The 15,372-nt window shown below is 50.6% G+C and overlaps 2 protein-coding genes and 1 long non-coding RNA gene across 5 annotated transcripts; 2 read left to right on the top strand and 1 right to left on the bottom strand.

Annotated features, from left to right (window-relative positions):
- Positions 1 to 7,727: 7,727 nt before the first annotated feature.
- LOC117840615 (transcription termination factor MTERF4, chloroplastic) lies at positions 7,728 to 10,477 on the top strand. 3 transcript variants are annotated; one of them, XR_011898996.1, is made up of 3 exons: positions 7,730 to 9,268; positions 9,374 to 9,436; positions 10,082 to 10,477. XR_011898996.1 is itself a non-coding variant. In XM_034721140.2 (1 exon), exon 1 carries the CDS (start codon positions 7,806 to 7,808, stop codon positions 9,267 to 9,269), a length of 1,464 nt encoding a protein of 487 aa, XP_034577031.1. In that variant the 5' UTR covers positions 7,728 to 7,805. The 3 variants fall into 3 exon arrangements, 1 of the variants encoding a protein (XP_034577031.1); XR_011898994.1 differs by having other exon boundaries at positions 7,731 to 9,268; positions 10,065 to 10,477; XM_034721140.2 differs by lacking the exons at positions 9,374 to 9,436; positions 10,082 to 10,477 and having other exon boundaries at positions 7,728 to 9,269.
- Positions 10,478 to 10,840: 363 nt separating this feature from the next.
- LOC117840628 (uncharacterized) lies at positions 10,841 to 12,447 on the bottom strand. The gene is made up of 2 exons (XR_004637045.2): positions 11,250 to 12,447; positions 10,841 to 11,158 (listed from the first exon to the last, which is right to left on the bottom strand). It is a non-coding gene; the product is annotated as an uncharacterized lncRNA (long non-coding RNA).
- Positions 12,448 to 13,613: 1,166 nt separating this feature from the next.
- LOC117856765 (protein STRICTOSIDINE SYNTHASE-LIKE 10) lies at positions 13,614 to 14,820 on the top strand. The gene has a single exon (XM_034739155.2). The coding sequence runs from the start codon at positions 13,614 to 13,616 to the stop codon at positions 14,661 to 14,663; it is 1,050 nt and encodes a 349-aa protein (XP_034595046.1). The 3' UTR covers positions 14,664 to 14,820.
- Positions 14,821 to 15,372: the final 552 nt, after the last annotated feature.

Below are 15,372 nucleotides of genomic sequence, written 5' to 3'. Positions count from 1 at the left end.
CTGCTAGCTTATCACGAGGACGACGCCACGGCGAGGAGAGAGAGGAGCCGTGCTTGGGCGCACAAAGAGATTTGCTTGTTTCATTGTTTGGACCGGCCCAACAGCCGGATCGATCGGAGCACATCACACGCAATCCTGACGAGATGCGCATGAAGCTGAGCTGCTGCTTTCATGCCTAGACTCAGGACACTTCTACTTAAAAAAAAAAGAAGAAATGACTCCGCGTAGACGTCTGCGACCCAGCATGACCCAACTCGCTCGTGTAACACAACTCCTCGCAGCTTATAAAGAAGAACAAGAAGCAAAGGCACCGCACGTCAGATGGTGGTGGTGACAGGAATGCGAGAGAAAACGATGACGGACGGCACTGTTGCCTACTGCTACTGGACGGTGACTGAATGCAGGAGACGACATAGGCAGCGCACTTGTGCCTTTCAGCAGAAGGCATCATCGATCCACAGGTGCACGAGACGCATGAGATGCAAATCATGCCCTCAAAATTCAGAACTCATAGGAAATTCAGAGGTCAGACCAGACCAGACCAGCATCATCAGAAATTCAGAGTTCAGAACTCGGAAGCAAACAGCCCTCAAATTTACGGCCCGGTTTATGAAATCAGCCCACAGCCCAGGCGGCCCGGTTGATGGATCTCGTGAACGCATTGCACCAGCTATACAATCTTAGGGCCCAGCATTGGAACCTGCTCAACTCAGCCAACATAGTGCTCCTCCCAAAGAAAGAAGGCGCAGAAACAATGACAGACTACAGACCCATCAGATTAATGCACAGTGTAGCCAAGATCATGGGTAAAGTTCTGGCTAACTGCCTAGCACCACACCTCGACACCATCGTCTCGCGCAGTCAGAGTGCCTTCATCAAGGGTCGGAGCATCAAGGACAACTTTCAGTATATTCATGGCGCCATCAACCATTTTCACAGAAGTAAAACACCTATGCTATTCCTGAAACTTGACATTACAAAAGCCTTCAACAATGTCCGATGGGAGTACTTACCGGAAGTGATGGAGCGTCTTGGGTTTGGGCAGCTATGGCGTGATATCATTTCTTTAATCTGGTCCACTACATCGTCGTGCATAATCCTCAATGGCGAAACAGGGAAGCCGATCAAACACCGCCGGGGCCTCCGTCAAGGTGACCCCTATCGCCTATGCTCTTCATCCTAACCATGGATCCTATTCAGCTGATGCTTGAGAAAGCTACAGAGCAAGGCATCCTTCAACCAATTGGAGCAGACCCCATCAAATTCAGAACAAGTCTCTATGCAGACGATGCTGCTATTTTCCTTAGACCCTCACTTCAAGACATGACCAACTTGCAACAACTCCTCAGGTGTTTCGGGAAGCTACAGGTTTATTCACCAACATGCACAAGTCTGAATTGTTCCCCGTACAATGTGATGATAGTGAACTCACACATATCCAGTCTGTTTTTCCTGGGCAAGTTAGTCAATTCCCATGTCGCTATCTGGGATTACCACTGCGGATTGGCCGTCCATGAAGGGCTGATGAGCAGATCATCATCGACAAGATTGGTGCCAGATTACCAGGTTGGAAGGGCAGATTACTAACCAAAGCGGGGCGTCTAACACTGGTTAATTCAGTTCTATCCTCAATCCCAACATATTACATGACTGTGTTCCCGCTGTCAAAGTGAGCAATCCCAACATATTCAGCATTGATCGGCTGCGACGAAGCTTCTTATGGCGGGGGGATGAACAGGTAAAAGAAGGACACTGCCAGGTTAACTGGCCAAGGGTCAGTCGCCCAAAGCGGCTAGGGGGGCTTGGCATCCCGGAAGTAAACAATTTCAGCCGTGCCCTCAGACTGTGTTGGTTATGGTTCAAGTGGACTGATGGTAACAGACCATGCTCGGCACTGCCAGTTAACTGCACCCAACTTGAACAAGAATTATTCAGGGTCTGCACACAAATCACCGTGGGTACTGGTCAGAGCACAAATTTCTGGAACGAATTTATAGATTAGCCCACAGCATTATTTTTTCTGGAACGAATTTCTGGAACAAATTTCTGGCAAAGAAATGTCCATAATACTCTTATCTTTTGATGAAAAAAAATCAAAGAATTTATAGATTAGCCCACAACATTATTTTTTCCTTTTTAAAGGAATTCTTTTCTTCCATATTATCTGGTGCGTTCTCTTCTCTCTTTTTTTTTAACGCATAGGAGCATCTATCTGACGCTCGTCGCTTTCTTTGCCACAGGTTTCATCCTTATCCGTCCTCCTTTTCTTGTCTCTTTCTTCTTGCCGCTCGTCGCTTGCCGGATTCGTGCAACGGCGCCTCAGATCGGCCCGTGGGAGCTCTTCTTCGCGCTGACTGCTCTCCCTGCCGGACCTGCACTGCTCAGCTGCTCCCCGCTAGAAGGACGGGGCGGCCACCGCCCGCCGTCAGCCCACGCCCACTAGCAGCCCAGCCAGGTGGACGCCGCCGCCACCAACACCAAAGAGGCCCAGAGGCGCGCATCATTTCGGCACGGCCCGCCACCAACACCAAAAAGGCCCAGAGGCGCGCATCATTTCGGCACGGCCCAAAAGGACCAGCCAATATATTATTGTATCTGCTGAACCGCCCTATAAAGAGTTGCCTTAATTAATTCAAAAAAAAAGTGGCCAAGCTCCCTTAAAATTGCTCCAAAACCTTATTTAGGGGGAAAAAACTTACCTCCAACAGCTCCCCCATCCTTCCCGTAAAAATGCGCGGATGCTAAAAACACCTCCGTCGCCCCATGTATATGCAGGGACCGGTCCTTCCCCAATCGCATCGTCCTCGAAACTTCCGGCGCAGCGGGCAAGCAGGAAGTAGGAGCCTGACAACTTGGACACGGCAGGTTGGATGTGCGCGAGCGGCTCGGCGACAGGGCGGAACTCGAGCGTGCCGACGCAGGTGGAGGTGAGCAGCAGCGCGAACACCATGTGGTTGCGCGGGGCGATGCAGACGATGTCATAGCCGCTGGTGTCGAGGTCCTTCATGAACCGCGACCTCGCCCACCCGGTCCCCAGCACCACCACCCGCGCCTTCTCCCCCTTCATCGTCGGCCCAGCCCAGTGAACCCCTTCCTCGTCTCATCCCACGCGCCCATCGCCGCCGTAGTGGTGGTGGAGAAGGGCGACCAAGGCAGGTGGCGGTAAGCAGGAGCGTCGCTCGCGTGCTGGGTGAGCGAGCGGAGCAGGGAGGAGGCGGCCATGGCTGGCGCGAGAGGTGCGGAGCAGGAAGGAGGCGGCAATGGTGGCTACTAGAGCTTCAATCCCCAGCACTTGGGACCATTGCGCAGGGCAAGAAGAGGTGGAGGAGGTAGCCGGGCAGGTGAGGCAGGTGTGGGCGGCGACGATTTGGAATTGGTAGAGTAAGGGCGGCGGATTTGGCCGACGAGTGGAACTCTGCTCGCTCGTTTGTTTATGGCAGAGGAAGAAGAAAGGAGAACGGGTCCACGTGCTAATGTGGCCAGTTTTAAAGTATTGGGAAGTTTATTATTAGGGATCTACTGTGGGATGACATGATTTTGAGAGAAAAAATTTTAGTAGAGCCCCTAATAAATAGTTTTGGGCAAGATTTTTTTTAGACTCAGGTGCTAAGAGCAACTCCAAAAGGTTGCTAATCTTACCCCCAATACCTTCTTTAGGGAAAAAAGAGAAAAAAAACTCCATCAGTCCACCTAAAACTCCCCCAAAAGATTTGCGACGAAAAAAAAATACCCCTCACCCCGCAAATATTCGCGACACCCAATCTTCCCCAATCCGCGCTCCCCCTCAACCCACCTGCTCGCGCGCGTTTTTTTCCGGTGACCAAGGCACCGGCCACCGCGCCGTGGCCGCCCCGCAGTGCCCGCCAGCCGTACACCCGAGTAGCCAGACCTTCCCGTGTGGCCCCTTCCTTGCGCGCGCGGCGGCCCCTTCCCTATGCGCGTAGCGGCGAGGCAAGCGGTGGCGGTGGGACGAGGGGTGGTGGCGCTGGCGGGGTGAGCAGTGGGGTAGTGGGGCGAGGGGCTGCGGCGATGGCGGGGCGTAGGTTCAGGCTGAAGTAGCACTCGGAGGAGGCGTACATGGTGTACGCCATGGGGAGGCCCCCGCTGTAGTACTCCAGGGTCGGGATGTACTGCTGCATCGCGGCGGTGATGATCACGTGCAGGTACTTGGTGTTGGGCCACACGTGGGTGATGATGCCCGCCCAGGCATCGCGGGAGCACTTGGCGTGGAGGAACCGGGCGAGCTCCGGGTCCGGGCGGAGGATGCCGACCATGGCCTCACGGACGGACGGGTCGGTGACGCACGGGGTCAGCGACCCGGCCTCGATGTCGTCGGCGAGCTGCTCCCAGTGGAGCTGCATGAAGTGGATGGCGCGGAGGAGGCCCAACGCGAAGACGGTGCCCACGCGGAGCACGTCGTGGTGCTAGCACAGCCCGCAGGCCATCTGCGCGTACATGCTATGGAGCAGATGGCGGCGGCAACAATGGCCTCGGTAGCGGGCTCGGGCAGAAAGACGGTAGCAAGAAGGTGTCGCCGGCGGCTGAGGTTGTGATGACCGAGTGCTTCAAGAGGGGAAGGAAGTAAATGGGCTCAATTATGATAACGTGGCCTTTTTTTTAAATTATTGGAGGTAGTAACGTAGCCCCTAATATCTTGTTTTGAGGAAAATTTTTTCGAAAAACTCTTGAAGTTGCTCTGATCCCTCCCTTCACCTCCTCACCCTGAACCGCCGCCCCATCTTCGACTTGTATAGTGCGTACCTGCTATTCCCTCCTCTTCTTCTCTGTTGCCGTCGATTCATATTTGGATACTTGGATTTGTCGGGTTGAGTTTTGCAACATAGGAGGATTGGGCCTGATTGATTTCGTATTCAAATCGCAGGAATCGGATCTACGAGAAGAATCCAGGAAAAAGTGAGTCTTTGTGCTCCGGTTGGTGAGTAGAGAACAAGAAGGCGACGAGCAAGAAACGAGGATGCCAAAGCGGCTGTGCAGCGATTGCAGTGAACGGCTGTGCAGCAGGAGGTGCGGTGAACGTTTCGACGGCCGTTCGACAGAGAAGCACCTTTACCTTGTTGTTGATGACTGGAACACTGGATACAGCATCCGCAAGATAAACTTGCCATCCGGCTCAGATGGAGGCGGCGGTGTCGCTTGCCTCCACCTTTCATGTGCACGGCGGCGGACCGTGGGTCGCCCGAGTACTTCACGTCCGCCTTTGGCACCAAGATGGTGGTGATGCATGCCGACGCGTGCGAGATCGCCGCCGTCCCGATCATCGACGTCGCCACGCGGATCGTCATGCTTGGTCCTGACACGAGCTGTCCGTCTAGTCCCATCTACATCCCCGTCGGCAGCGATAAGCTATTCGCTATGGACGTCAGCTCCTTCGAGATCTGCTACTCGCCGCTAAAACCTGATGGTATGTTCGCCTGTTCGGTGTTCCCACCCCTGCAGGCTCAAGGCGATTGGTCGTGGTGCGAGCTCCAAATGCAGCCATTCGATTGTCTGGAAGTCTCTTCCTATGCTGTGGACAACCAGGAACAAACCATCTTCGTCAGCACCAAAGGCGCCACTGAGGCCACCTCCATCTTCGACATAGGGGAGTCTATGTGGAAACCATACGGCCACTGGGCGATGCCCTTCAACGGTCGTGGATACTATATGCCCGTGACCTGGATGGTTTTGTTGGGATATCCAAAGACCCGGAAACCCTTGGGTACCTTTACTTCTGCGACATGACCAAAACCAGCACTGGCAGAAGACTGTGCCCTTACCCTGATGTGAAGTGCAGCAAGGTGAAGGTGTTCAACAAGAACCCAGCTGTTGAGAGACACATTTAGGTGCCACTCTCATGTACATGCGCCATTGCAAATTCTGCATTGTGGAGTGTGTCTCCATTGATGACGTCAAGGCTGATCAGGCGCTGCATGAGCTGATAGGCGCGGAAGCCTCATCTGGCAGTTTCTATATGTATCGTGTGATTACTTTCACCATCAGGTATGACAAGAGGGCAGATCTGAGGGTTAAAAACTATCGGACTCATTGCTACGAGGTGCCTCTCGTGAAGCAACTAGCGAGTTCATCAATGAGGATCCTGTGGCATATTGGCTGTGAAATGCTAAAATCGTGTCATGATAATGAGTTTTGTGTTTCGTTCAGGTGTGTGACTTGCATTTCTATGTTTTCATTTAGTGTAATCTCAAACTGTGATCATGTGGATCCTTTGCTATCTTGTCACTTGGGCGTTAATGTGTTGGTTTTCTATGTTTCAATTGAAGGTGTAATTTCAACTGCGATTATGTGCATCCGTTGTTTTCATTGTGCAGTTTGCAACAACAGAAGAGGGTTGCATGCATCAGTTATGACACTTTTTTTAGGGTATGCGGGGGAGGTGCCTTTTGCGTTCAGTCAGGCAGTCGTCTGGTGACCTTGACCATAGTATAGAAATGCCTCTCAACCTAGTGTAATCATTTTAACCTGTTTCTTACGCAATCCTTCCGAGATGCGCAATTGCACATGCTGAAGCTGAATTGCTGATTTCACCTTTCCTGCATAGACTCGGGACCCTTCTACTTAAAAAGAAATGACTCCTTCTGGCCGTCTTGGACCCAAGATCCAACTCGCTCGTGAAACACAACTCCTTGCAGTTTATAAAGATTGCTGCTTATAAAGCTTAGAAGAAAGGCACCGCACGCCAAAATAGTTGGTGGTGACAGGAATGCGAGAGAAACCGATCACGAACGGCACTATTGCCTACTGGACGGTGACTGAACGCAGAAGACGTTGTAGCCAGCGCACTTGTGCCTTTGTGGCAGATGGCATCAATCGATCCACAGGTGGTAACCGGCCAGGCACTCAAAATTCAGAACTCGTCAGAAATTTAATGTTCAGATCAAATCAATCCCCGAAATGGAAGCAAATCTTTTTTTTTTTGAGAGGAAGGTAGGAATTTATTAATTGGGATAGACAACATTAACATCCAAGAAGTCAGGAGGATACCCAAGCTTGACGGCCAGGTCCTAGAGTACAAGCATGTTTTGCAAGGAGCCTCCCTATTAGATTCCCTAAGGGCAGTCTCAACCTATGATGTCCATAAATAGTGTCTATACTGCTACATAAGCAAAACATCGCTTTAGAAATTACACTCTACAACCCATAATTTCTTAGTGTGGGTCCTTAATAAATTCATCATCTTTCCTCTCAACTAATTATATTTATTCCTCATCAATTATGAAGACACCATCTTCTCCCAATGAAAGATTTAGCACTGTCTAGTGTATAAGTTCTCGTGTTGACATTGGATCTTGCATGACACCTAGTTTCTTACTCTTCTCATTCTCTCCCTCATTTAATATAGTGCCACATAAACTAAATATTCTATGTAGCAATACAATTAATGCTATGGAAACTATCCTATTTGGAGGGTTGGGACTGCCCTAACTGCAAAACACACATAATAAGAAAATCTCGACCTCCCATTTATGCTCTGAATGATCATCATATATAAGAGCACCTAGTCATTTCTTTAATATTCTTAATGGCATTTAGACAATCTGAAGCCACCGTCATTGTTTTTTGGCCCGGTTAATGAAATCAGCTCGAACCGCGAAGCAACTTCAGCCCACGAGCCCAGGCGGCGCCGGCCTCCCTATTCGCTGAGCCCGGCTGGCAGAAAGCAGAGAACCCAACCGCGCGCATCATTTCAGCACGGCCCAAAACGTCCAGCCGCCGAAACCCACCCTCTATCCAGCCTCCACCACGCCGCCGCCTGTGCCGCTCCCGGCGCGCCGCCGCCATCAGCCATGCTTCCCCTTGCCCGCGCGCTCCGGAGCCTCGGCCCGGCGGCGGCCGCGCGCGAGGGGCCCCTCCTCGCGTGGTTCTCCTCCACCAGGTTGGCCTCCTCCTCCACGCCGCCGGAGTACGAGATGCCGTCGGTGACGTGGGGCGTGATCCAGGGGCGGAAGGAGCGCCTTGTCTCCCGCGTGCTGGCGCTCGACTTCCTCCGCTCCGCCGGTGTGTCCGACCCCGCCGGCGAACTAGAGGCCGTCGAGCTCCCCTCCTCCCTCGAGGTGCTCCAGGAGCGCCTCGACTTCCTCCTCCGCCTCGGCCTGTCCACCGACGACCTCTCCAATTACCCGCTTCTCCTCGCTTGCTCCCTTCGGAAGAACGTCATCCCCGTGCTCTCCTACCTCGAGAAGCTCGGCGTCACGCGCGCCCGCCTCCCCGCCTTCGTCCGCGCCTACCCTGCGTGCCTCCACGCCTCTGTCGCCGTCGACCTCTCCCCGGTCGTCAAGGCCCTCCGCGGCCTCGACGTCGACCGCCAGGACATTCCACGCGTCCTCGAGCGGTATCCCGACGTCCTGGGCCTCAAGCCGGACGGCACAATCAGCACCTCCGTCGCCTACCTCGTGGGCATCGTCGGCGTGGCGCCACGAGACATCGGTCCCATGGTAACGCACTACCCTTTCTTCCTCGGCATGAGGGTTGGCACTACCATCAAGCCGTTGTGCGATTACATCACTTCTCTCGGGCTGCCCATGCGGATCCTGGCCAGGATCCTCGAGAAGCGGCCGTACATTCTGGGCTATGATCTTGAGGAGACGGTCAAGCCAAACGTCGAGGCATTGCTCAGCTTCGGCATTCGGAAGGAGGCACTGCCATTGGTGATCGCACAGTATCCATCTATACTCGGGCTGCCTCTGAAAGTGAAGCTAGCGGCACAACAGTACTTCTTCAACTTGAAGCTCCAAATTGACCCTGATGGATTTGCCCGTGCGGTTGAGAATTTGCCGCAGCTTGTAAGCTTAAATCAGAATGTGATCTTGAAGCCTGTGGAGTTCCTTCGTGGACGAGGGATATCCAATGAGGATGTTGCACGGATGGTGGTCCGGTGCCCTCAGATTCTATTGCAGCGGATCGAGCTCATGAAGAACAGCTTATACTTCTTCAAGAGTGAGATAAAGAGACCAATGAGTGAATTGTTGGAATACCCAGAGTATTTTACTTACAGCTTGGAGTCAAGGATCAAGCCTAGGTACATGAGAGTTACAAGTAAAGGGATTAGGTGTAGCTTGGATTGGTTCCTGAACTGCAGTGATCTGAGGTTTGAGGAAAGGATGCGAGGGGACTTTATTGAAGGGGATGCACCAGGACCTTTGTTTACAATGGGTGGGAAGCTTCAGATGCCGGGCAGCCAGCTAGTGTCGGATGATGATAACGAGGATACCGATGATGAGGTGCTATATAGGCGGACAGTCATGCTCTAGTGAGTGTAATTTCTTTCGTGTTGCTTTCCTTTTAACCAGGCTGTAGCACAGTAGTGTTCATGATTATTCATGAAATTACAAAAATCACCTATTTTTTGTTACAGATATGGTGGAGTTTAATACCAAAGGTCATTCATGACATGTTTTCAGCAGTATCATATTAGCGAGTAAGTGTTTAGTTTTTTTTTACATATCAAAGAGTATCTGTTCTAGGTTCTAGCTCTGATAATTACAGCTTGTTAGCTTTGGATCCTTAAAAGCTAATTGTAGAGTGTAGATTTTAAAGAGCTGGATCCTTAAAAAGCTTTATAAGTTGGTGGGATGTAGCTTGTGGACTGTGGTGTAAAAAGGGGTTGGATTACGAGAACCCTTTTAAAAAGCAACATGTTTGTTTTAGCTTCAGCTTTTGAAACCAGAATCCACTATCCAAAGCTAAAACAAACATGCCCTTAGACAAGGTGTAGCAATGTACAAGCAAACAATAAGCTAGATGTAGTAGGCTGCAGAGCAGGAAACTAGATGATGTGAGGGTACAGTTAGGAATGAGTAAATGGAGTATGGACACATATGTTTACAACACAAGTTATTAGGCATGTGAGAACAGAGAACAGGATGAAACTGAATATTTAGTGTCAGTCCCGGGCAGTTCTATGTTCTGTTCATTAGAAAATTTAATAATTACAAAATTTTGAAGTTGATTCTAGTTGGTTGCTTAATTTTGTTCGAGACTTATCACTATCAGTCAAAGTAAAGTAGCTTGTTTGCCTTTAAAATATAAATCTGTTCACTATGTAGGCATCCTCACATGCTAGGTGAGAAGGCACCAGAACATGATTGAGGAGTGATCTCTTGGCACCAGCCAAAGTAGTCGGAGTGCCCAAACAACAACTTGAAGGGATTGGCAACTCGGGTACAGCCTTTGATCATATGCCCCAGCGATGAAAGTCAGAGGTCCATCGATAATTTAAGCAGGACTGCAGGAGATAGAATGGATATGATGTGCTGGTGATGAAAATCTCCCTCCAGCTAAACAGTTGATCATTGCATTGGTTGATTTATGCTACTCTAAGACATGCCATGGGTTGATCATGCAATAGATTCAGATTTTTGTAAATGTGAACTACTTACCATCTTTAACTCAAATGTTTGCATAACTTTGACCCGATGAAATAGCACATGACATACAGCTTGCATTGTGTTCCATCAAACCATCTTTGCCAGCCCGTTGATTACTGTATGATGAACTTGCAAATCTGTTGTCACAGATGAGAGAACCAGCTCTATGCTGTTCTGTCCAAAGTTCACTGCTATTAATTCTAATGCATTGTTAGCTTTTCTTAGTATAATACTCCCTCCAAAATGACCTACAATTTGGAATGGAACGGAGGGAGTAGTATGGTATGCTTATCAAGGTGGTACTATCTACATCACCCAAACTGGATGGTGGTTTAACCGTATCCCTATTACAATACTCGGGAGCACCAGCTGGGCGGCTGTGATTAGCTTCTGGCTGCTCAAAGCATCGCGGGGCATCTTTGATTTGAATTCGAGAGAAAAGCACTGCGACGATCTGAGACACCCAAGCAAATCTTGATTCATAAATTGTCATCATCAATCAAATTGCACAACGTAACCAGGTCGCCAAGCAACATCTCCACCTTTGCTTGCCTACCGGAGTTGCAAGTGAAAATCTTGGAGCGCCCACTGCCGGACAGGACATGGATTCCAACATCAGGCCAATCGTTTTCAGTCTTGTTCTTGGCCTCTTCGATGTTTTACAAATCATACAACACAGGGTATTCGGTCTTGACGATGTGATTGCACGCCTCCCTTTGGTTACTCTCTTCTCTGGATTCCTCTCCCACCGCCATGGAGGTGCGCCTGCTGAACTGCATCCAGATCGAATACTACTAATAAAAAAAAAGGAAATTTTTCATGTTTAATTGGCGCTAAAACCAAAGAAATGCTCTGATGAAGTACATCTGTTCTGAGTTCTGATTCTGACGGACACAACTATCTGTATATTTCATGAGCAGAGTCTCCATCTTAACATGGAAATGCAATTCAGCTACCACATCCCCATTTGCGCGAACACTCTGAAAACAACAGAATTCAAGATGGGGTAAATCAGAATAGAACAACGCAGGATGCATGACAGAGTTCACAAGTATGGATGTGGACGTGAAGGCGGAACGCGCGGCCGGCTCTTGCGGGGAGACGACAGGGGCAGCCACGGCGCGCATCCTCGTCTCCTCCGGCCCGGGCCTCGGCTGCCGCTGTGGTCGGAGTCGGATCCCTCGCCGTCTCCGGCCACCGCGTGCCCTACGTGGGCCGCGCATGGAGGGCGGAAGCAACGGCAGGACGCGCGGATTTGTCGGAGGCGATCGTGGGCTTCTTGGCGGCGGGGCTTAGCAGACGTCGCCGGCGGTAGCGCGACCCGTCGCGTGCCATGTCGCCGGCCTGCATATTTTCAGATGGCCCCCTGGATTGGATCGCGACCGCGATCTGAATATTTTCACATAGCCCCGGATCGCGATTAATAATCGCGATCTGAATATTTTCACATAGCCCCCTAATTCGGATCGCGACTAATAATCACGATCCAAATAATTTCAATTAACCCCCTGTTTGGATGGAATTTCCACAAAATACCCCTGGCCTGGCCTGGCGCTCTCTCCGTCTATCTCCGTCCATCCGGCCGGCGGCCAGCGCCGCCTTCCGTCCCGGCCGCAAGCGCCAGTACACACCCTTCTCGTCTCCCAGCTGAGCCCCTAGCAGCGGCTCTCCACTCTTCGTCCTCTGCTTCAATTGAATCGCAGGATCGGAGGTCCGAGCGGCGACGAACACGCCATTGGTGAGAGACACGGCGGACACCGCCCAAGAACAGTCAGTCAATGGCTCAACGTCCAAGTTCCGTATTCTACTTCTTCATTCCAGTTTCCATCGTGAAGCGGCGGCGGCGGCGGCGGTGGTCAGGCCTCCTCGATCGACAGCGACCGCATCACCGCAGCGCTTGGACTTCTTGCTCGCTCGACGGCCGAAACCTGCAGCTGTGCGCGCAAAACGGCTGCAGCCTGCAGCTTCGTCCTGCGTCTCTGTCATCTTATACTTTCTATTCATCGCCAGGAGTCAATTGTGATTCAGGTTCTCGCGTTCGCTGTTTCGCATCATTTCTCAGTGTGCCACTTGGATACATATGCTTCGGTTTTCTGTTCTTTTCTTTTTTCCAATACCCGCGCTGTTCCTCTTTCAGTTTGACCTGAACAAAACATAAATGGTTCAGTTAAAGTAGCCAGGTTTTGATGCCTGCTGAAATCGCTGTTATGCTGCATCAAATTCGTCTAAATTTGTAGTCTGAAAGGACTACGGTCTATAGTTATATCTGCATGAACAAATGCATCGATCAAATAACAAATTTTACTACTGGAGGGTACTATTATATTAATATGCAAGTGACAAAAGAAACCGGTTCTAGAAACAAGTAACGGTGATAAAAAAAAGAAGTGCAAGGGTGGAATACTATACTGTGGTAGCAGTACAACTACTTGTGATCATGCACTGCCAATGTTAACAGATCTGTTGCCAAGACCACAGAATTTGCAACCGGTATATATTATAAACATAGAGAGGTTTGAGGAGAAAGTAAGCTAAAGTACAAAAAAGAAATCATCATGCTTCTGGTTTAACTAAGTACAGGATCAGCATGGCAATATATTTGAGCATTCTTTGAAAAGAAAAATATTTAGCAAATTAGGGTTCAGTACCTAATTTTAATTTTGGTTCTTGTCAACCGAGGGTCAGTAGTCTTGGTTACATTAGCACCAACTTCAGAATATCAGAAAACTCAAAATTTACCGTGATGGTGCAAACGATTAGTGTACATGGTGGCATCTGATTTGCAAAGGCCTCACCAGCAAAGGCCTTTCATAATCGAATCATGAGCAGATAAAGTAAAGACACCCGGATTGCAATCTCAAGATAGAATTGGCTTCCAAGAAATCAAGTCAAGTACTTCCATCGAAGTGAAAACGTCCTTAGATTCCACAATCACACCCCCGTACCTCTTGCCTTGTCATCTTCATCGCAAACTAAATGCACCGTGTATGAATCGGAAGGTGCAGTTGTAAACGGCTCATCGCCTAATCCTAATCGGAAGTCTGAGAACACCAAGTCGGAGTCCTACTGCAGATCCCTCTACCCGCCGACTCGGAAAGCAAGTATTGTTGCCAGGCCGATATAAAGGCCGAGGCACCCTGCGGTTCTCTCCACCAAAGCCAAAGCTAGCGTTCACCAAGTCCACAAACCCTGTCCGCGAGGCAGCGCGCGCTCGTAAGCAGAGCAATCATGGGGAACGTTCCGGGGAAGAAGGTTCTGACGCTGGCGATCTCGTTGCTCGCCGTCCTGGCGCTCCTGCTCCAGCCTTGCGCTGCGGCACGCCCCATCTCCCAGACGGCTACCATTGACGGCAGCCGGAGCCTGCACCTGCCGCTCCGCGGATCGCTGCTGCGTGGCCCGGAGAGCGTCGCGTTCGACGGCGACGGCGCCGGTCCCTACAGCGGCGTCTCCGACGGCCGCGTCCTCAAGTGGAACGGGCTGGTGCGCGGCTGGTCGACCTACGCGTACAGCCCGGGTTACGACGCCAAGGCCTGCACCGCGTCCAGGACTCGGCCGGCGGAGGTGACGGAGAGCATGTGCGGCCGCCCGTTAGGCCTGCGCTTCCACTACGGGTCAGGTAACCTTTACATCGCCGACGCCTACAAGGGACTGATGCGTGTCGGACCGGGCGGCGGCGAGGCGAAGGTGTTGGTCACAAAGGCCGATGGCGTGCCGCTCCGCTTCACCAACGGTGTCGACATCGATCAAGTTACCGGGGAAGTGTTCTTCACGGACAGCAGTATGAACTATCAACGATCGCAGCACGAGAGAGTTACGGCTACCGGAGACTCGACGGGTCGCCTTATGAAGTACGATCCGAAGACGAACCATGTCACTGTATTGCAATCCGGCATCACTTATCCTAACGGTCTTGCCATTAGTGCCGATCGTACACACCTTGTCGTCGCACTTACCGGACCATGCAAGTTGATGAGGTATTGGATCAAGGGTTCCAAGGCGGGGACGTCGGAGCCCCTTGCTGATCTACCGGGTTACCCTGACAATGTAAGGGCTGATATCAAAGGCGGTTTTTGGGTGGCACTACATCGGGAGAAGATGGAGCTGCCGTTTGGTCCGGACAGCCACCTGCTCGCTGTGAGGATCAATGCTGACGGAAGGGTGGTACAGGTGATGAGAGGGCCCAAGAGCGTGAGGCCAACCGAAGTGATGGAGAGGGAAGGCGGCAAGTTGTACATGGGATCGGTGGAATTACCTTATGTCGCCGTAGTTAGTGAATAGGAAGTTCGATTTGTATCTCTAGTGCTTTGGTTTAGATTTTGTTATTCTTTGTGGAGCTTCAATTTTTGTTTACATTTCAGTCAAGATTGTACTAGTCTATTTGATACTCGTTGAATGCATACTTACTGTGCGACTACTGTTACCACAGTTGGGTCAATATGCAAGGTGAATGAAATCCAAATTGCAGTCCATGGAGCAAACGATGCTCCCAGATATCTATATGCGAGTTCAATTTTAAGCATGTATCTGGAACATAAACATCTGGGAACTGTTGCTGATCTGCCGGGACCAATATGAATCTGATTTGAGTTATATCAGTCCAATTGTCCAAAGTTAACTGTATGGGCTACCATGAGGTCCCAAGTCACAATCTTTCAGGTGAAAACCTAAATCCGGCTTGCCGGCGATGGCGTTTTCATGTCATATTCTCTTTGGAGGCGTCGCCTTAGAGATCCTCTTGATTGGCATTCACCACCTAGGTGGAGTCTATCTGCTCACCAAGCAACAGAAGACACATCAAGTTTCTAAGAAGACAAGAGATGCGATCAATTGGTAGTGCATAAAGATAGTGCTGGAACAAGGACAATGAAGAAGATTGAAGCGTAGTCTTCTATTTCTTTCTTGTGTGTTTTTTTCTTATTTTTAAGGATTTGTGTCTAAGAACTCTGGTAACAGTTGGATGTATCGTGGATGAGCTACCACGAGGTGC

This window comes from Setaria viridis, chromosome 1 (genome assembly GCF_005286985.2).
Source record: "Setaria viridis chromosome 1, Setaria_viridis_v4.0, whole genome shotgun sequence".
Taxonomy (NCBI): domain Eukaryota; kingdom Viridiplantae; phylum Streptophyta; class Magnoliopsida; order Poales; family Poaceae; genus Setaria; species Setaria viridis.
This window is presented reverse-complemented; position numbering and strand designations above follow the sequence as displayed.

Coding starts and splice junctions, on each gene's coding strand:
- LOC117840615 (XM_034721140.2), top strand. CDS start 7,806: ATGCTTCCCCTTGCCCGCGCGCTCCGGAGCCTCGGCCCGGCGGCGGCC.
- LOC117856765 (XM_034739155.2), top strand. CDS start 13,614: ATGGGGAACGTTCCGGGGAAGAAGGTTCTGACGCTGGCGATCTCGTTG.